The following is a 22,434-nucleotide window of genomic DNA, read 5'->3' as shown; positions in this document are numbered from 1 at the left end:
CTATGTGAGAATGATGTTCATTGACTACAGCTCGGTGTTCAACACCATAGTGCCCACGAAGCTCATCACTAAGCTAAGGACCCGGGGACTAAACACCTCCCTCTGCAACTGGATCCTGGACATCCTGACGGGCCGCCCCCAGGTGGTATGGGTAGGCAACAACCAACACTGGGGACAATCAGGGGGTGCATGCTTAGTCCACCTGTACTCCCTGTTCACCCACAACTGCATGGGCAAGCACGACTCCAACACCATCATTAAGTTTGCTGACAACACAACAGTAGTAGGCCTGATCACCGGCAACGATGAGATAGCCTATAAGGAGGTCGTCAGAGACCTAGCAGTGTGGTTTTAGGACAACATCTCCCTCAATGTGAGCAAGACAAAGGAGCTGGTCGTGGACTACAGGAAAATGTGAGCCGAACAAGCCCCCGTTAATATTGACAGGGCTGTAGTGGAGCTGGTCGAGAGTTTCAAGTTCCTTGGTGTCCACATCACCAACAAACTATCATGGTCCGAACACACCAAGACAGTCGTGAAGAGGACGACAACACCTATTCCCCCTCAGGAGACTGAAAAGATTTGGCATGGATCCCCAGATCCTCAAAAAGTTATACAGCTGCACCATCGAGAGCATCCTGACCGGCTGCATCAAAGCCTGGTATGGCAACTGCTCGGCATTCAACCGTAAGGCGCTACAGAGGGTAGTGCTTACTGCCCAGTACATTACTGGGGCCAAGCTTCCTGCCATCCAGGATCTCTACACTAGGCGGTGTCAGAGGAAGTCCCCAAAACATTGTCAGAGAGTCCGGTCACCCAAGTCATAGAATGTTCTCTCTGCTACCGCACAACACACGGTACCAGAGGGCAAAGTCTAGGACCAAAAGGCTCCTGAACAGCTTCTACCCCCAAGCCATAAGACTGCTGAACACTTAATCAAATGGCCACCGGACTTTTTACATGGACACCCCGCCCTTTGTTTTTGTCACTTCACCTCGACTAACTTGTTCCACCGCACATTGACTTGGTACCGGCACCCTCTGTATATAGCCTCGTTACTGATATTTTGTTGTGTTACTTTTCATCTTATTTTGTTTACTTTGGAAATATTTTCTTAACCGGCACTGTCGGTTAAGGGCTTAAGGGCTTGTAAAGTAAGCATTTCACCGGTTGTATTCGGCGCATGTGAGAACTGTGTGAATAACCTCTCCGTCTCTTGTCGTGTAATCTTGACTAAAGAAACCCCACAAACAAATAAGGAAATAAACACAGTCTGATCGATCTCTCGCTCACATATCGTTTTTCTCTGTCCTTCTTTATCCACCTCCCTGTGACCCCCCCCCCCCCAATCGCTCTCTATCCATCTTACCCTCTCTCTGTCCCTTGATCCATCTCTCCTTATGCCCTTTTCTCCGTTTCTGTGTCCCCTCATCTCTCTCTATCCATTTCTACCTGTACCTCCCTTTCACATACCCTCCTTCCCTCTATCCATCTCTCGGTTGCTTTATCACACCCTGCCTCTTGTCCCTCTATCCATTCGCACCTGTATCTCCCCCTCTCGCTATCCATCTCTCCCTTCTCTGTGGTTCTATCCATCTCTCCCTTCTCTGTGGCTCTATCCATCTCTCCCGTCTCTGGGGCTCTATCCATCTCTCCCTATGCACCTTTACCTATCTCTCTCTGTCGCTCTCCATCCATCTGTGGTGACTGTGGGGGACAGACAAGGTGGTGACCCCTGGATGGACAGTGTGGCGAAGATGGCGGCCAATCGGTGTCTGTTGCCATGTGGCGCTGGGCAGAGATGGCCATTGTGATGACAGGGACCACAGCCCGGTCTCCTGCACTCTGTGTTTTTTAACTGTACAATGCCTTGTTACTAAGAATGCTTCATATCACACCAGTCTTGCCAGCCTGGGTACCAGTCGGTTTAGCTGACATTACACTCAAGTCATTCATTGGCAAATGACACAGAGTATAAGGAGTGGAATGTTAGATAAACAGACCGGTACCCAGGCTACAGTCTCGCTATCTTGTGAAAATATTTAAGCATGGGATGGGCTACTTCTAGGTTCTCTAAACTGCAGAGCAGATGCTGCAGTATGATTCTCCTTATGGCGCATTCAAATCTACACACTATCCAAATCTCTCACTCTCTCTCTCACTCACTCTCCTTATGGAATCCTCAAACCTCTCTCTACTCTCGCGCTCCCATTCTCTCCATCTATCTTTAAGGAAGCCTAAAATCAAATCTACTCTATTTCCACTCTCTCCCAAAACAGATAGACAGACAGTATCATTGGCCTCCCACCAGATCAGGAGTGTGCCAAATGAACAAATGTTAATGTGAGACCACGCGTTGCAGACACCTCCCCCCTCTCCCGCCCTCTCTTTCCTTCCCTCTCTCTCTCCATCCACCATTCTCTCTCCCTCCCTCCCTTCCTAAAACAGAAAGGCCATCCAAGCAGACCTCGCATTGGGGAGGAACCCAACATCTGGCGCCGGGCGGCGGAGCCCCGATCAAAGTGTTCTTCTGGATGGGTACCAAGAGCAAGCAGCACCCAGTGGGAGGGCCATTTTGTGTGTGTGTGTGTGTGTGTGTGTTTTTGGATGGAGAGGAAGTAGATGGATATTGAGCTTGTCCTGCTCTGCCTCTAGAATGCCACTCTCCTATTTCCATTTGTTTTGTATTCTCCTCAGGAAGACCACGATTCAGTGACTGTTCGTGTGCTGGGCTGGAACAGATGTCTGCACCACCAGTGCAGTAGCCCCTCAAGTCGCGAGAAACCTGGCCTACTTTTTGTTGATTGACAGCTGTTGCTTAGACTCCTCGTCCTGAATAGGTCAATGAAGTTGAATTTAATTGAATTTAATGTAATTGATTGACAGGTGTGGCTTACCTTCCTTGCACTCCAGCGCCACCCTGGACTCCAGGTTGTCCATTTGGAGCTGCAGGCGTTTCAGCGTGCGGTCGGCGTCCCGCGACTTCCTCTTGTAGGCGATGAGCACAGCGATGATGACCAATAGGAGCAGGCCGCCGCCCCCTCCGATGCCGATGATGGCGGGCAGGGTAAGCAGGCTGTCAGAGTAGATCTGGATGGTACCGGGGGAGTACTCAAAGCCCCCAACACGCACCTGGGGGGGGGGGGGGGGGGGGGGGGGCGAAACACACATGGTTTTAGATTCTTCATAGGACAATACCTTTAAAACACACATTTCAACACAATCATATGGCGCATTAGATGTAATTTATCAGAAATAGAGTGCACGTACACACACACACACACACACGCGCACACACACAGGACTTCCAGCTCTTTGTCGCTGCTATTTCCATCTAGTTATTCATTACCTCCCAACCCTCTCTCAGTGAGGAGCTGTTAAAGGGAAATGTCAATATTTTTCAACTTCATTTTCATCATTTCCAGCATCACCATCAACATATGTAGTAAAAAAGATTGAGTGTTTCTGTTTTGTAGTAAAAAATATAGAGAAAGATAAGTGTTTCCTATGACATCATCGGTGTGCATTGTGTGACGTTAACTAATTCTGAATAGGCATTGCCTACAATGATGTCATTGGAAACACTTTATCTTTATATTTTTTACTACAAAACAGAAACGTGCAAATGTTTTAAATAATTATTTTTTTGTGTATTTTTGTAAAAACATATGTTGACGTTGGGGTGGTGCTGGGGATTATAAATACGAAGTACATTTTTGAAATGTCCATTTAACAGCCGCAATTTGCACAGTCATACCCCAACAAGCCACATAGAGTCTCTCTCACACACCCGTGTCTGTCACACATGACAGTGTTATGTTCCCCAGCAAGAAAACCAAAAACGTCACTCAAACAGAAGTGGGGAAACTAACAGTCACTGACCAACAACCAAAACAGCTGGGGGTTTAGGAGGGGTTTTGAAAGACACTCTTGAGGGTGTCCAACAACGGGAACCTAAAAGACACACACCATGAGCCCCTCTAAATTTTCCCAAGACGAGGAAAACAAAAGACAAACCCACACCAAACAAAGACAGGTAACAAACCAAAAAGGTGGAGCAAAACCAAATATGAGAAATCAGACAAAGGAATGTTTTTCGAGATATCAAATAGGGAGCGCCAACTAAAAGGTGTTGACCCTCCACTTCTCTCAAGACAACAGGAGCACTGGGCCAGCCACTCTTAAATAGCACCTGGGCCAGCACAAGTGAAACACCTTCACACTAACAAGATGGCAACCAGCACAGGTGCAACACATGCTGACTAATGAGTCGACACCAATCGGTACGCCCTACGTGCTGATGAGCACAAGTCCAACCTCAAAACAGAAATTGACAAACCAAAGCCTGTAACACTAGCGCTACACTACAAAGCTGGTGTATGTGTGTGATAGCGCGTGAGCATATTCCAAACCTAGTTGAATACGTTTCCTTGTCGCAACGCCCGGGCTAGAAGAAATAGTCTTACCTTCGCACAGTATGAATTACACAAGCCCTAGTTTCAACTACACTGAACAAAAATATAAAACGCAACATGTAAAGTGTTGATCCCATGTTTCATAAGCTGAAATAGAAGATCCCGGAAATGTTCCACATGCAAAAATATTATCTCTCTCAAATGTTGTGCACAAATTTGTTTACATCCCTGTTAGTGAGCATTTCTCATTTGCCAAAATAATTCATCCACCTGAAAGGTGTGGCAAGAAGCTGATTCAGGAAAAGCATTGATAATTACACACCTGCACCTTGTCCTAGGGACGATAAATGGCCACTTTAAAATGTGTAATTTTGTCACACACCACAATGCCACCGATGCCTCAAGTTTTGAAGGAGCGTGCAATTGGCCTGCTGACTGCAGGAATGTCCACCAGAGCTTATGCCAGAGAATTTCCCTACCATAAGCCGCCTTCAACATTGTTTTAGAGTATTTGGCAGTACGTCCAACTTGCATCACAACCGCAGACCACGTGTAACCACTTACAGCCCAGAACTTCCACATCCGGCTTCTTCACCTGCAGGATCATCTGAGACCAGCCACCCAGACAGCTGATGAAACTGTTGGTTTGCACAACCGAATAATTTCTGCACAACCTTTAAAACCGTCTCAGGGAAGCTCATCTGCGTGCTCGTCGTCCTCACAGGGTCATGACCTGACTGCAGTTCAGCGCCGTAACCGAATTCGAAGGTGAGCGTTTGCCCCACTGATGGCCACTGGAGAAGTGTGCTCTTCACAAATGAATCCCTCTTTCAACTGTGACAGGCAGATGGCAGACAGCGTATGGCATCGTGTGGGCAAGTGGTTTGCTGATGTCAACGTTATAAACAGAGCGCCCCATGGTGGCGGTGGGGTTATGGTACGGGCAGGTATAAGCCACGGACAAAGAACACAATTGCATTTTATCGATGGACAGAGATACCGTAACAAGATCCTGAGGCCCGTTGTCGTGCCGTTCATCTGCCACCATCAACTCATGTTTCGCAACGATCTGTACACAATTCCTGGAAGCTGAAAATGTCCCAGTTCTTCCATGGCCTGCATACTCACCAGACATGTCACCCATTGACCATGTTTGGGTTGCTCTGGATCGACGTGTACAACAGCGCGTTCCAGTTCCCGCCAATATCCAGTAACTTCACACAGCCATTGAAGAGGAGTGGGACAACATCCACAGGCCACAATCAACAGCCTGATACAACTCTGTGTGAAGGAGATGTGTTGTGCTGCATAAGGCAAATCGTGGTCACACCAGATACTGACTGGTTTTCTGAACCACGTCCCTTCCTTTAAAAAAAAGTTATCTGTGACCAACAGATGCATATCTGTATTCCCAGTTTTGTGAAATCCATAGATTAGGGCCTAATACATTTATTTAAATTGACTGATATCCTTATATGAACTGTAACTCAGTAAAATCTTTGAAATTGTTGCATGTTGCATTTATATTTTTTGTTCAGTGTAAAAAAAAACTAGGCTACTAAGATGCAACTCCAATTCCTATCCTTGTCCCAACATTGTGGTAATCAGTGCAGAAGAAAAGGAGACGAGGAGAGTCTAGAAAAAACATGTGTATTGAGATGCACCCTTGGTAACCCTTTCAAATCAAGAACATAACGCTATAGGCCTTGAATTGTAATTTGCCGGCCGATATCGATCAAACACCACATGCAACCGAGGGACTGTAAAATATAGACATGGACCTCTTTGGCCATGCGTCATTTCTGGGCTGCATTGGATACCAATGTCTACGCAAATCCCTGCAGAAACCGTCAGCCAAATTAAGAACGAGAACGGAAAAAAGAACAACGCAATGGAGAGAGAGAGCGGTCGTCCAAAAGAAGAGTAGAAGAGACGGCAAGAATAAAATGGCCCATCCTTCTGATGCTCTTGCCATCTCTTCTACTCTTCCTTTGAACCGAATCCAGGCAAGAGGAAAAGAGGAAGGAATAGAGGGATGGGGATATGGACATGACAAAAGAGGAGACCGGACTGTCATGTGATATTGAAAGAGTATAGAACAGAAAGAGGACGTAAAGAGAGAAAACCGAGACGAGCGAAAAACCAGAGAGGTGAAACGTGATTGCGACACAGTGACGCACAAGACGACACACAGCACAGCCCAACCCAAAGTCGAAGAGGCTTCAGTAGAGTACTTACGGTGACTTTGTGTTCTCCGGTGTGGTTGGGCCACTCACAGAGCAGCTGGCTCTCTGACAGGGTGAGGACACAGGGTGTCTCTCCGATCAGGACCGTGTAGTTGAGACGAGCGTTACCAGGGGCCGCCGGGATTAGGTTCTTACCCTAGGAGAGAGACCGCGACAGAAACACACCACGTTAGACACACAGCTCAAGAGAATGCATAGGAACGCATGTTCGCACACACACAACACAAACTCAACACACACGCACGCGAACACACCCTCTCACCTCGAACCGTCAGTCACGTACATACCTATTTAATCATACATAGAAAGGGGGTGATTTCTGATGATCAAGTCCTAATTCCACAGATGCCGTAGCGAGGTCTTATTAGCCACAGGCGGTTCTTTAGTAAAGTCAAGACCCAGCGTAGGGGGACCTGGGATTCTGGTGGCGTTTAGTTGAGCCTGACGGGGGCTTTCGCGGCGTCTCATTGGCCGTGAGGGAACCAATTTAGAGTGATAAATAAACCCACCAAAACACACGTCTCTGCCTGCCCCCCCCCCCCCCACACTTACCCACGAGGCTTTGCAGGGAGAGGAATTAATTGCTTGGAAAATCTGATGCACATCTAATTTATCCACAATTATTTAATATGATGCCAGTTTAATGTGCGTCCCCCCCCCCCCCCCCCTCCCTCCCCCCCTCCCTCCGGCTTCTCAGAGAAGCAGAAGACGCAGCAATCAAAGGATTGTAAGGGTTCATTATGGAATCTTTATTTAAACTGTGAGGGTCACAATTTTCTCAACTTCCCAGTTCGTTTCTGATTGGCTATAAGGAAAATAAAGCTGATTTCATATAAAATATCCATGATATACAGTACCACGGTGGAGGTTTTTTTTTTCTCCAGAGGAATGGCTTTGAAGTTCAAGGAGAGAGGGGAGATGACAAAATAGGCGAGTCAATATATAAACGCAAGAGGGATTCAAAGGCTCTGGTATAAATAAAGTTACCATTTGGCTGTGAACTTGCTCTGACGTTATCTGACGGGGGGAACAGGTGCAAGTGGCACATCTGCGTTGTATTTGGATGATACTTTTCAACGGGCTCTCGGCCTATCACAGCAGGGGACGGCACAGGTAGCGCCTTTTAAGGTGATGTCGGATCTCAAAGCGTTCTTTTGAAAAAGGCAATAAGCTCAAAGGGTGGTAGGGAACAAATAAATAGGACAACCATTTATGATGGAAGGTTTTAAGAGAAAGAGGGCAATTAAAATGGACATCAATGTCATTTCATAAATATATTGGACGCAGCTGCGAAGTTTTAACTCTTTTCTAACCTGAGTCGGTTGGGTGAGATTGAAGTCTACAATTTGACGGTTACAATTGAACCTGGAGGCCTTCATACGGTGTAATTTCTCCTCCCTGGGAGAGATTTAAATTTTTTTTTTTTTAAAGCTCCTCCAAACTCCCACGCTCCACACAATAACACTCCTCCACACTGGTAGCTTCCTCAGAATCCCCCAACTCCACTCTAGGACCCCAACCCACCACAATCCTGGACGTTCCTCCCCCACCCTGGTCTCCAGTCTCCATCAGTCTCACCTTGAGGATGAGTGGGGAGCTGGGTTTGAGCTCCAGCAGGCCCGTGGGACTAAGCGGCTCTATCACAGGATCCGGGTAGAAGCTGAACGTCTCGTTGACAACCAGTGTGGCGCGCACGTCGTCCATAATGAAGCCGATCTCGTCGGGACCGCTGCCCGTCTCTGAGAAGCCCTTCTCCGAGATGGCCACAGAGGGCGCCAGACAAACCATCACTGTGTTGTTAAGCACTGTGCAGTTCTGAAGGAGAGAGAGGATGGATAAGTTCATTACGTAAATACGATTACATTTAATTGTTAGCTTCCATAATATAAATACAAATTGCTAACAAAATGTAGAAAAAACACACACAAAAAAAGGGAACGGTGGATAAGTTCATTATGTCACAGTACACTGACATTTAGCCCCCCCCCCCAAAAAGATAACTAATGTAAAAAAAAAAATATGTCAACAAAAACACATCTGAGTAACATCAGCGCTGAGAGAGGACAGTGGATAGGTTCATAGCTTCCACAATCTAAACAAGAACGTAAACAAAAACAAAGAACCAAAAAAGCCCAAATCATCCCCTGCTGTTCGCCCCTGTGGGCTAAACATTCTACGCTCCCATTAATGCAGAGCGACTGAGACAGTAAGGGCATATACAAGGGTTAGCAAGACTGACGCTAACAAACAATCCTAAACACACGCTTTGGAAACGTTTGAGTCGCCTCACCACTCTACTTTTCCACAACACTCCACCCAGTCCCCCTCTGGCATGCCAAGTAATCACAGTGCATTAGCTAGCGGGGTCTGACATTGCACGGGGCAGACGGATAAAAATGGTGACACGGAAGAGGGAAAAAGCAGTAAAATACACTTTGTTTTGGTCTGGGATATGTTGTGCAGAGAGAGAGAGAGAGAGAGAGAGAGAGAGCGACAGAGAGAGAGAGAGAGCGACAGAGAGAGAGCGACAGAGAGAGAGCGACAGAGACAGAGAGAGAGAGCGACAGAGAGAGAGAGAGAGAGCGACAGAGAGAGAGAGAGAGCGACAGAGAGAGAGACACAGAGACAGAGAGACAGAGAGACAGAGAGACAGAGAGACAGAGAGACAGAGAGACAGAGAGACAGAGAGACAGAGAGACAGAGAGACAGAGAGACAGAGACAGAGAGAGAGAGAGAGAGAGAGAGACAGGAATGGAGAGGGCAGACTGAAAGAGAAAAGGTTAACCTAGCCCTGTGGTGCTAGGTGAAGGAAGGATGGAGGGATTTGCCAGAAAGCCCAGGTTTATTGCTGGTTGACATTTCAAAAAGGTTAACCTGCTAAATGGAGATTCACCACCAAAAACACACACCCATAAATAGGCCCGGGGCTGGTTGATCACCGGGTCAGGTGTGTGTGTGTGTGTGCGCACATGTTTAACTATACTCAAGCACTATACCGGAAGTCCCAACAAGAATAGTAAACAAAACACTCATTTGACCAACTGGGGACATTGTTAGCCCCCACAAGGTCAAATGCTATTCATAGGGGGTTTAGGGTTAGGGTTAGAATTAGTGTTAGATTAAGGGTTAGGGTTAGAGTTAAGGTTAGGTTTTAGAGATAAAGTTAGGCAATGTAGGATTTTGAATGGGACTGAATTGTGTGTTCTCACTAGGTTAGTTATACAGGACGGTGCGTGTGTGCAGTATGTATGCGTGTTGGGTCAGTAGTACTCACGTTGACAGATTCGGCTTTCCCGTACTTGGCTCTCATCTTCGGCTCTTTGATGGTAGCCAGGTTGGTGCCAGTGATGGTCAACAGAGTCCCGCCACTGAAAAAGAGGAAACCATCAACAACAAAACCCATAACAGCACATACACACTTACACACTGCAATAGCAAAGCAATAATCCCATTCGCTGTTCGATCGCATCAAAATATTTATAATATTACAGAAGGCAGAGGGTGAGTCCAAAATGGGCCCAAGGGATCCGGTCTAAACTTGTGCACTATATAGAGCAGGGGTACTCGAGTACTATTTGAGAAGGTCCGGTCACACAAATTTCCTAGGTGGCAACGATCTGGGTGGATGTTGTCATTTATCGGCGTAGTAACTCCAAACTGTTCACACCCCTCTTGATGGAGAGAAAATATTAAAGCTAATTTCCTGCAATTCTGCAAATTCTTCCATGCCTTATGCGTGTTTATATGATAACAGGGGTCAAAGTCTGAGCATTTGTGTATTTATTATGATTTTTCCCGGGACCCGAGGCCCCGTATTGACCCCGTTCTGGGCCCGCATCGGTGTCCGCGAGCTGCGAACGGGGGTGCCATAAGGTGCCATTTGGGATGCAGACAAAGAATTAGGGAGAGGGACACCAATTACCCCTGAAACCTCCATCCACTGTAACACGCAATTTTTCAAACTAATATCTTGCAGTTATACCCAGTGATATCTTCCCTGATATCTTGCAAAAAAGGCCATAACAAGCATACCATGGCTGAAAGGCCTCTGGTAAAAAAAAAGTAGTGCTTTATGAAGGGAATAGGGTCCCATTTGGGACACAGGCCATATCTTCCAGAGAACCACATCTTCCAGAGAACCACGCGGTGGCCTGATTTTTTGTCAAAGTGAAAAAGGCCATCCAGTTCTGGCATTAATGTTAATGAGTCCTCGACACCGTAGAGTACGTGAACCGTTTCACGCACTCCATCAGAGGTAATGATGGCAACGCTAAGGCACTTGCATATTAAAAGCTTGTTTAAACTCGAATAGCTTCAGGGAAGGGACCAAAATACTAGATTATTACCTCAATGAACTTGCCCGGCTACCCAGGCTCCTTGCTCCGGCCGAACGCTAAGCTATTGCCCATGGCCATTCTTTGCAATGAGTCTGGATCGGAGTACCTCCCTGACCCTTCGCCGAACGCGAACACATTCGGGGCCGTCTAATTGGTCCAGAAACCGATTAGTTGGGCCAGAGCCAGAACACACGTGGGTAAAGTGGCAGTTTGTCATTGGCTTGGACACTCTGATTAGTTTAGAGACGATCTAATCGCTGATTACTTTTTTATTTATTTTTTACAATACCACTCGTCACAAACAACTTCAATGATGGCAGTCTCAGACTAAAGTATGTAGTGAACGACAGAGCAGCGGAAGAATTTAGTGTGAGTTGTTAGGTTATCAATGAACCACCTCCAAATGTCTAAAACCCAAAATGGTATCGTCCATTTCAGGTACTGGAGAGGTACTGGATGTGCCGGCTTTTGTTTCAGCTCAGCACTAAGACACCCGATTAAATTAATCGTCGTCTGTGTGAAGATGGCAGATATTCCCCAGTGTGTGTGTGTGTTAAATGTTTCTGTTGAAGGGCCCTGTTTTTTTCACTCATAATTCATATCCTGCCATAGTTAACATGTTTTTTTCCCACCATTTCACCTGCAGCAGTTAAGTGTGTTAAAGAAATGTGTTTAGAATCAGGATTTGCTAATTGTGTATGGTAAGCCCCTCCCACCAATTTGAGTTGATTGAATACAGGTGCATGTGTGTTTGGGGGAGAGAGGCAGTTGGGGTGGAAAGCAAGGTTAGAGGAGAGCAGGTTGGCTAGATTTTATGCTCTTTACTTTTTAATTCTTGTTTTAGCCTTTTAGTTCATGTCCGAGCTTTAACGATTTAGCGATATGTCCCAAATCCCATATCTCAATTTTTTTCAAATCTATGGGTGATTCATGACGTACAGTGCATTCGGAAAGTATTCAGACCCCTTCACTTTTTCCAAATTATTTTACGTTACAGCCTTATTCTAAAATTGATTAAATAAATAAATCTCAATCTACACACAATGTCCCATAATGACAAAGCAAAAACAGGTTAAGACATTTTTGCAAATTTACAAAAAACTAAACAGAAATATTTACATAAGTATTCAGACCCTTTGCTATGAAACTCGAAATTGAGCTCAGGTGCATCCTGTTTACATTGATCACCCTTGAGATGTTTCTACAACTTGATTGGACTTGAATTAAATTCAATTGATTGAACATGCTTTTTAAAGGCACACACCTGTCTGTATAAGGTCCAGAGCGCTCAGGACCTCAGACTGGGGCGAAGGTTCACTTTGCAAGAGGACAACATCCCTAAGCACACAGCCAAGACAATGCAGGAGTGGCTTTGGGACAAGTCTTTAAATGTCCTTGAGTGGCCCAGCCAGAGCCCGGACTTGAACCTGATCGAACATCTCTGGAGAGACCTGAAAATAGCTGTGCAGCAACGCTACCCATCCAACCTGACAGAGCTTGAGAGGAACTGCAGAGAAGAATGGGGGAAAACTTCCCAAAAACAGGCGTGCCAAGCTTGTAGCGTTATACCCAAGAATACACAAGGCTGTAATCGCTGCCAATGGTGCTTCAACAAAGTACTGAGTAAAGGATCTCAATAATCATGTAAATGTAATATTTGCAAAATGTCAAAAAACTAGGAATCATTTCACAAGTTCTGAATTCAGCTAACAGGGCAATGTTATGAACACAACCTTCAGTAACCTCCAACTGTTTGTTCACTTTGTTCAAATGTTGAAATCACTACCCGCTATTCAAAGTGCTCTGAACAAATTAAGGGAATCGTTCAAACATTGGCACATTCTAAGATCTGATGACAATATGTGTTTTCGGACCCTCCCCTTGGTCGTATTCTCGCGGTGCAGAAATCAATTGGTAAACTCTGATTTACCACCCTAAAATAACCTGCACAACGTCTATTTGTGCCTCTACCGGATGGAAACTACAAGTGTAATGGCTGTGCTCAATGCAGTGGCACTTATAAATGTAGATCCTTTAAACACCCCCCAAATAGGGAAACTGGAGCCATCACTTGCTCCACTAAGGCAGTTATTTATCTTATAAAACTTGTCCTTGTGGTAAAAATTGTTGGCAAAAGGAAGCGGGAATTTCGGGAGGCACGAATCTCAGAGCATCTTAGTACATCAGGGGCAAAAAACTTGACGCATCCTGTTGCGGACCACTTTTTGGAAGCGAACCACTCGATTTCACCCCTAAGTTATATTGGCATTGAACACGTCACCCTCCCTAGGAGAGGGGATGACCTTGACGATTTTTTAACATCTTTCATTTAAGACCCGTCTCAACATAGACTCTGATGCCATTCTTGTGATTATTGTGACTTTGCTATTCATTGTAAATGTTTGTAGGCCCATGTAGCCATATTGTTGCTTTGCTATCCACTCATGTTTCTGTAGGTTCTATTTATATCTGAAAATTAACCAATGATATCAAGCCACACCCGGCCATGATTACAGACACCTGTGTCCTTTGACATATATAAACTAGTGACCCGCCGTGTTTATCATTATACCCCAGTCCACCTAGTCGTGCTGCTGCTCCAGTTTCAACTGTTCTGCCTGTGGCTATGGAACCCTGACCTGTTCACCAGACGTGCTACCTTGTCCCCGGCCTGCTGTTTTCAACTCTCTCTCTCTCTACCGCACCTGCTGTCTCTAACTCTGAATGCCCGACTATGAAAATCCAACTGACATTTACTCCTGAGGTGCTGACCTGTTGCACCCTCGACAACCACTGTGATTATTATTATTTGACCCAGCTGGTCATCTATGAACATCTTGGCCATGTACTGTTATAATCTCAACCCCGGCACAGCCAGAAGAGAGGACTGGCCACCCCTCAGAGCCTGGTCTCTGTCTAGGTTTCTTCCTAGGTTCCTGCCTTTCTAGGTATATTTTCCCTGGCCACCGTGCTTCTACATCAGCATTGCTTGCTGTTTTGGGGGTTTTAGGCTGGGCTTAACAAATACATTTGATTGATTCGAAGACAGCTTGTCTGTCGAAACGTCAGGTTATTCAATTATTGCATCGGAGAGTCTGCGGCTCTCCTTCTCTTTTTCAAGACATCAAGTGGCCTACCCTTATTCCTCACAATGAACGAGTTGCCAATTCCTCACATATTTGTTTTATGCTTATTGCACATTTATAAAACAGTCTAGACAGCTAGAATAGTCCTCTTTATTTGACTAAAATGCCACTAGCAAGACGTGGTACCCTAATGCGCGACAAACTGAGCATTCATTTTTCCAGAATGAGAGTTCATGGGTACATCCGTTTTAGTAGTGTCTGCTCTGCTCGAAATTTGAGTTCAAACATAAACCGTGTATGGTTCAAAAGGTTATCTTCTCCTCTATTATAGTCAAAAATAATGTCTCCATGCGTTTTGGTATGCATATGAGCGATTCTGTTGGGCCAAACCTCAAATTACGAGTATAAACCGTTTGTCAGAGAGGAAGAAGTGATCTCTCACCTTCGTTGTTGTAAGTGGTAGGGAGAGGGGCTTGGGAGAAAGAGGAGCGCTCTTGCCAAAATCTGTCCAAAATAAGCCCAATGCATTTCTATGCGCTTATTTAGGACCTAAGCTTGTCGCCTCTGGGACAACGACTCCCATTGTTAAGGCAGAGACATGAGCATCTCATCATTATATACCGATCTCTGGCGTAAATGGGAAGGTGCACAGCACAGAAGAAGCGAACGTGACCAAAAAAAAGACAACATATGAGAACAAGCGGACATAAACGCTCGTAAAAATGAAAAAAATAATAATAATAACTGGAAACAGGCATTTTTAGAATATTGCATTCATTCGATATCGCCCAGCCCTGACCCAGACTGTGGAATTGCTGGCTCTCTGAACTTTTCACCATTTGACTTTTTCAATTCACCTGACAATTACCCATAAGGACAAGGGTAACATGGGCAAGAGCCACGTCCCCACCAGACACCCCCCTCTCAACCACAGGGGAGCTGACCTCCCTAAACCAGAGTGACATGACACAATGTGACAAGTTTGAATCAGGAAAGCATGCAAGCTAACCTACCCGAGGCCCACCTGCTCATCTGTGTAAAGACACTAAAGCAAATACTTGTTACAGACAAAGGGGTCGATGGAACACCACTCAAGAGGCTGCAAGATGGTGTGGGGTAACCAAGAGTGGCACTTGGTAGGAGTTGACTACTATTGATTGCGAAGTGTACTGATTCCAGGTGACGTTGTGAAACCCATTCCTATGTGACATCTCCGCTGTGCTGTTTAGCCACTGCGAGGTTAGCACAGGGAGACTGTCAGTGTGCCAGCACAAGCTGAAAAGTAACAAGTGAGTTGTGTCGACCCTCGGTACGTTTAACCAACGTCGTGTGGTGAACGTGTGTCGGAAACCACCTTTGTTGTTTGTTGCGGGCGTGTGATAAAGGTTGCCGGAGAGGATGCGGCAACAAATTTGCTTTTGCGAGGTACACACGTCGTGATTGGCCGGGAGGAGAAACAGCCAATCCTCCGGGAGCGGTGAGAAAAACACCAAATAACGAGCGAGCCAGTGAGGTCACGTTCCCTCCTGAGGCTAACGCCAGCGACGCTAACACCTTTTCATCCTCCTCTCTACGTCTCCACTCCTTCCTTTCACACCTCCGTTCCAAATGAGACCGCTCGCCTCCTCGCACCTCGGTGGTGTCGAGTCTGCCGACCGTCTCTCCGCCCCTACGGAGATTTTAAAAACCGCTTCGCCTATTTTCACCTCTACTTTCCCCTCGTGATGTCTCCGTAGTGGTTTGACCCGTTCCACCTAGCGACTGGCGGACATTTTTCGGTCTGACGGCATCGTGTCTGTTTGGGTGCCCTTGAAATGCACCTGCCAATCATCCGGTGGCTGAATGGAAGCACTTAAACACTTTGTGCATACTTCTCCATGGTCGCCATTTTAGGTTGATCAATTAGTTGCTCATTGTTTCCTCACCTGGATCCACTCTCCATTGAACTTGCTTTTCAATTTTCTATGGGTCCTTATAAGAGACTATAACTGCATATTAAAAGGGGCACTTGACCACTTAAAAAAAAAAAATCACATATGTATTATGTCCAGCAGCACCCTACCAGCTTCTAAATGTGTGAAAATTGAAATGTTCTACATGAAGTCAAATATATATACAAGGAAAAGGACTTCTTGTGATGACATCGGGGGTCACTTTAAAAATAATTGAGTGTCGAGTTGAAAACTGTTGAAATGTCCCTTATAATAAATACCATGTAATGTCTTTATAACGCATTACAAGACTGGTGACCTATAGAAGGTGTTCCAGAAAGACATTACTTCAGTCAACCAGACTGTTTGAGTTGATAGAAGGCCACATTACTATTTAGGGAGCATCAAGTGTGCTATCTGCCTGCCTGAGCAATGAGCACCAACTCAGTTTTTCTAGGTCATTCTTTCAAGCCCGTTTTACACTGGAATCCACTTCCTGCTCTGTACACAGCTTGTGTTTGTTCATAAATATTCCTGTGGCAAACTGGCTCACTACATTGTCTCATTTGAATAAGTCAGACAATATTTATACAGTCTTTGCGTCGACTGCAACACAAGCTACCAGCGGCTTTCGAGTCCCTTTTCTGCGAAGATTTGCTGTTGTACCCGTTTTCAGGGGGAAAATAAGTGTGGTAAAAAAATACCAGCGCCTGCGTGTTTGATGTCACTCGATACTGTGTGTGAAACTGAAGTGTGCCTACAGCATACTTGGCTCAGTGCTAAGACTAATGCCCAATCCCAAATCAACCCCTACCCGCTGTGCACTTGTGGAAAATCTGAGACGACTGGATAGGTCTAAACAATATAGTTGCAAGAGGGCGCTAGTGCCACATTTCTTACCTTACACCTATCCAATCCTCTCAGATCTCCAAATATAACTAAAATAAAACTGTCCATCAAAAGATCTAAAGCAAAACAACAACAAAAAAATCTAAGACTAGTTCCAACCAGTGTTAGACCAGGGCCTGTGTCCACAGAGTAGGAGTGCTGATCTAGGATCAGCGTTGCATCTAAGATCCTAATGATTATATAGACAGATCGTAGACCAGCACTTGTCTCAGATGCTTTGTCGATACAGGCCCAGTTCCAACCGGTTCCCACTCACCTTGCAATAGTCCAGTCAGGTTCGATCTTGAGGATGGTGGGGTCCTCGGTGTAGTTGAACTTGACCTCTGGGTTCCTGAGCTCAGCTGAGTTGATGTCCACCATGACGGGGGTACCGCCGGGAGTCAGACCTGCCGGCGTCACACACACTATCTCCCTGGCACTCCGCCTGGAAGGGCAGAGGGAGTGTGTTACATGAAGAAGGAACATAGGCCGTCATTGTAAATAAGAATTTGTTCTTAACTGACTTGCCTAGTTAAATAAAGGTTAAATTAAATAAATAAAAACAATGGACAATAAAGTATCGTAGAGTATGTCACCGGGTGATGTGTGTATTTGGCATGAAGGGAAGAGTATGTCACACACACACACACACACACACACACACACACACAGCCCCAGTGCTTTCAGTTTTTCAGACGGGGGTTTCGTCAGACAGACTTTCACAGAGCTCTGGCTTCAAAGACCTCTCTCTGCTCTCTCTCTCCCTGACTGATCTGGAGTGGCAGAGGCCCAGAGAACGCCGGTCATCCCTAGATGATGCAACCCTCTCAGACACCTAGCCAGCTGTGCTGTATTACGAAAGTTTTGCGGTTCGGGTTAGTTGGACAAACTTTGCACTCTACTTCCATCTCCTCTGATGAAGTGTTTTAGTGTTGGCAAAGCAGACAGCAGAAGCCTGCCGTGTTTGAACATCTGCATAATGTGAGTGTTCCTGCGAGTGTACATATTAGGATGCATGTATGTGTGTGTGTGTATTTGTTTGCAAGATTCTGTAGAATGCATGTGAAATCGATGCACATGTATGGCGTGTGTGCGTACACATGGTGTGTGATGAGTGCACACACTTAACTACCCTAAACAACAACTATTTCATACACAAATCCCATCTGTTATGGACAAGAAATTGAGAGGAGAGAGAGGGAGAGGAAAGAGGGAAAAAATACTAGAGAGACGACAGCAGCTGAGGGGGAACTAAGTGGAAGGGAAAATAAGCAAGGATGCTTTTCCGCGAGCACATCCCTGCTGTCTCGTAAGAAGCAATTTAAAACGCCCCGTCTTCCAGGGCTCCGCTAAAAGGTGTACGGGGGGGGGGGGGGGTGGGGGGGGGGGGGGGAGAAGGGAAAGAAAAAAGTAAAGCGCTTTTTCCGTATTCCGCTTGCACCACTACGTTGCCCGGGCAACCGCATCCACAACACTCGCCGGCAACACCCGTGGTATGCCGTACATATTTTGACAAGGTTGTTGTCAGCCGGTTCAAAAGAATGGGAAAAGAGAGTGAGAGAGAAAGAAAGAGAGAGAGAGAGAAAGAGAGAGAAAGAGAGAGAGAGAGAGAGAGAAGGGGAAGAAATTGGTTTCAGAGGGAGATAAGTGGCTGAATGACTCGGGGTAAATAGGCATTGATTAAAGCGGCCACGTTGAACTTGGAGATGAAAGGCAAAATGTTTGGACGTGACGCGAGAAAAGGGGAAAACGCTTTCCAAGTCCATTCCTTTAGAGACATAGAATGTTGCTCAGCTAGAGTGGGACTGAAAGAACAATGCTTTGAATTGTGCTGTGCGAGGTTTGCATCTCAATAGTCTAGAGTGGCTTCCTCTCCTCGCCTTCATCTGCACTGCTACAAACTAGACAAGGTGGCATCAAACCGCCGGTGGGAATCCATCACCTTGAATTCACCTATCCTGTGTTTTCAGATCAACGCAGATGAAGGCGAGGAGAGATGAAGGGACCTTCAGACTATTGAGATGAGCCCCATGTGACTGGACCAAAACAGCTCAAAATGTAGCCCATCATACAGTATATTATCGACATTGCCATCCATTTAGATCATACTATTTTTGGTAATTCCAATACTATATCAAAGACAGCAGCTTTCTTTCCAGAGCCAGTCAATGTTTTTAGCTCGACATGTTTCCCCGATATGAACAGATGCCATCGCTGCATGCATATATGCCTCTTGTACAAACCATGTCACATACGGCTGTCTATATACCACCCACCAATCATGTTGATAGTGCCTTGTGCGCAATTACGTCTAAAGCTAATTGGTCCGGAAAACTAGAGTCTGCGTTGCAAGATAAATGCATGGGTATATCCTGGATCTTTTACTACGGTGAGGAACGTTTGTCTTCTCCCATGTACTCCTCTGATTCAGTTTTCTTTTCTTTTCTACATTTCAGAGAAATTCCCAAACCCTCTTCTTTGAGAGGTCTTAACGAGGCACTCGTTCTTCTGTGAGGTGTTCCCGCCATCTGCTAACACATGTTCATTTGAGGCTTTAGATGAGTGCACGGTACGCTGCGAGTTCGCTGTGTGTGTGTGTGTGTGTGTGTGTGTGTGTGTGTGTGTGTGTGTGTGTGTGTGTGTGTGTGTGTGTGTGTGTGTGTGTGTGTGTGTGTGTGTGTGTGTTTGTATATACAGTACCAGTCAAAAGTTTGGACACCTACTCATTCAAGGGTTTTTCTTTACTTTGACTATTTTCTACATTGTAGAATAATAGTGAAGACTTTAAAACTATGAAATAATCAAAATAGATTTTATATTTCAGATTCTTTGAAGTAGCCACCCTTTGCCTTGATGACAGCTTTGCACACTCTTGGTATTCTCTCAACCAGCTTCGTGAGGTAGTCACCTGGAATGAATTTTAATTAAAAGTGCCTTGTTAAAAGTTTATTTGTGGCATTTTTTCCTTCTTAATGCATTTGAGCCAGTCAGTTGTGTTGTGACAAGGTAGGGGTGGTATACAGAAGATAGCCCTATTTGGTAAAAGACCAAGTCCATATTATGGCAAGAACAGCTCAAATATGCAAAGAGAAACGACAGTCCATCATTATTTTAAGACATGAAGGTAAGTCAACACGAAAACGTTGAAAGTGTCTTCAAGTGTAGTCGCAAAAACCATCCAGCGCTATGATTACTGGCTTTCATGAGGACCGCCACAGGAATGGAAGACCCAGAGTTACCTCTACTGCAGAGGATGTTCATTAGAGTTACCAGCCTCGGAAATTGCAGGCCAAATAAATGCTTCACAGAGTTTCGTGTAACAGACACGTCTCAACATCAACTGTTCAGAGGAGACTGCGTGAATCATGCCTTCATCGTCAAATTGCTGCAAAGAAACCACTACCAAATAACACCAATAAGAAGAAGAGACTTGCTTGGGTCAAGAAACACGAGCAATGGACATTAGACCGGTGGAAATGTGTCCTTTTGGTCTGATGAGACCAAATGTGAGATTTTTGGTTCTAACCCGCCGTGTGTTTGTGAAACACAGAGTAGGTGAACGGATTATCTCTGCATGTGTGGTTCCCACCGTGAAGCATGGAGGAGGTGTGGGGATGCTTTTCTGGTGACACTGGCAGTGATTTATTTAGAATTCAAGGCACACATAACCAGCATGGCTACCACAGCATTCTGCAGCGAATCGCGATCCCATCTGGCTTGCACTTAGTGGGGCTATTATTTGTTTTTTAACAGGACAATGACCCAACACACCTCCAGGCTGTGTAAGGGCTATTTGACCAAGAATAAGAGTGACGGAGTGCTGCATCAGATGACCTGGCCTCAGCAATTACCCGATCTCAACCCAATTGAGATGGTTTGGGATGAGTTGGACCGCAGAGTGAAGGAAAAGTCGCCGACAAGTGCTCAGCATATGTGGGAACTCCTTCAAGACGGTTGGAAAAGCACTGCCAAAAGAGAATGACAAGAGAGTGCAAAGCGGTCTATTTTGAAGAATAAAATCTAAAACAATATTTGATGCCTTCACTATTATTCTACAATGTAGAAAATTGTGAAAAGAAAGAAAAACCCTACAATGTGTGTCCAAACATTTGACTGGTACTGTGCGTGCGAGTTAGAGCGTGTGTTTCATCATGAAAGACTATGGAGACTGAGAGCACCTGCTCCCGGAGAACAGAACATCTCCGTGTCCTGCCTTCTCACCTTTCTAGCTTCTCTGGTAGCGTGTTGGAGAACTTACCCAGCCCGTAACGTATATCACAAAAGGGAAACATGACTCACGTAGAGCATTTTTCAACCCTAACTCCCAGATCATTTGTCGTCACTGGAAAGCAAATAAGTAAAAATCCAGACACACAGAGGTCGGTCATCCCCGTAAACAGAGGAAGTCATTCCCAACACAAACGGTGGGCAGTCATTCCCAAAAAACAAATGAAGTCATACCCGTAACAAGCCATTCCCAACACAAACGGTGGGCAGTCATTCCCAAAAAACAAATGAAGTCATACCCGTAACAAGCCATTTCCTTCACAAATGGTGGGCGGTCATTCGCATCCCGAAATTCTGGTTCTTCCGTGCCATAACATCAAAACATCAAAGCAATGCAGCCTTAAACACAATAGTTATTGTCCCAGTGTTGTCAGAGAGCTCACCTCTCGAAGCGACAGGGGTGTAGGCCGATCTTGACCGCCACAGCGCTGCCTGCATTGAGGTGGCTCCCCTCGATGGTGATGCGGGTGCCCCCCGAGAGGGGGCCTTTGGAGGGCTGCACACGCGTGAAGTAGGGAGACTGGGGAAGAGGAATACATCAACACGTGTCAGGAATTAATTTGTTCTGGGATCCACTGTTGTTGTTTTTTTCAATGATGAAAGGACAACATTACAGAAGGACAATTGAGCACAGGCATGATTGGGGCTTACCACAAAAGTGAAGGCCTTGGGTGAGATGGCTTTGTAGTCAGCGTGTGTGCAGTCCCTCACACACACTTCCACATGAGCCTCTTGCACTCGGTAGCCTGTCGCGTCAGCCAGCTTACACACGATCCTGAGAGAGAGAGAGTTGGTGAGTGACACTACAAATATGATCATCATAACCATTGACCTATCCACAGCGTTAGTCCAAGGGTAACCATGCCACAGAGCATAGCAACGGCCTTGCCCATATCCATAGCCGGAATATAGTGTGTGATGGTGATGACATCCACTTGTACCTGGAGAGGTATGATAGGAGAGAGAGGCTACATTTTGTGTCTGCACGACGGTATTAGAGGATATTATAACCCCATAAGCCTTGTGTTTGGCCTTGGGCGGCGGCTGGCCAAATGAAAATCCATTTTAGAAATGATTGAGGCAGAGGACGAGCGTCTGAGGAGGTTGGGCACCGCAGGCGAGAACACACACACAGACGTGGGCACATGTCAGTAATCTGCACGCGCGCACATGCACACACACACAGCCCTAGACCTCATGTTTCACCCGCCTCAGACACTCCAGACTGTTAATTAGCCAAATAG

At 45.8% G+C, this 22,434-nt stretch overlaps 1 protein-coding gene across 4 annotated transcripts in view; it reads right to left on the bottom strand.

Annotated features, from left to right (window-relative positions):
• Positions 1-22,434, bottom strand: part of LOC110493976 (plexin-A1) — a 275,275-nt gene that overhangs the window by 24,464 nt on the left and 228,377 nt on the right. For all 4 annotated transcript variants that reach the window (XM_090205191.1, XM_090205193.1, XM_090205192.1 and 1 more), the window contains exons 14-20: positions 21,842-21,965; positions 21,574-21,710; positions 17,181-17,348; positions 9,936-10,029; positions 8,240-8,476; positions 6,654-6,797; positions 2,898-3,132 (exon numbers count right to left, since the gene is read on the bottom strand). In XM_090205191.1, coding sequence (XP_090061317.1) covers positions 2,898-3,132; positions 6,654-6,797; positions 8,240-8,476; positions 9,936-10,029; positions 17,181-17,348; positions 21,574-21,710; positions 21,842-21,965 — 1,139 coding nt within the window. The remainder of the gene's footprint in view (positions 1-2,897; positions 3,133-6,653; positions 6,798-8,239; positions 8,477-9,935; positions 10,030-17,180; positions 17,349-21,573; positions 21,711-21,841; positions 21,966-22,434) is intronic.

Source organism: Oncorhynchus mykiss, chromosome 17 (genome assembly GCF_057628025.1).
Source record: "Oncorhynchus mykiss isolate SJ-2025 chromosome 17, ASM5762802v1, whole genome shotgun sequence".
Lineage (NCBI taxonomy): Eukaryota > Metazoa > Chordata > Actinopteri > Salmoniformes > Salmonidae > Oncorhynchus > Oncorhynchus mykiss.
This window is presented reverse-complemented; position numbering and strand designations above follow the sequence as displayed.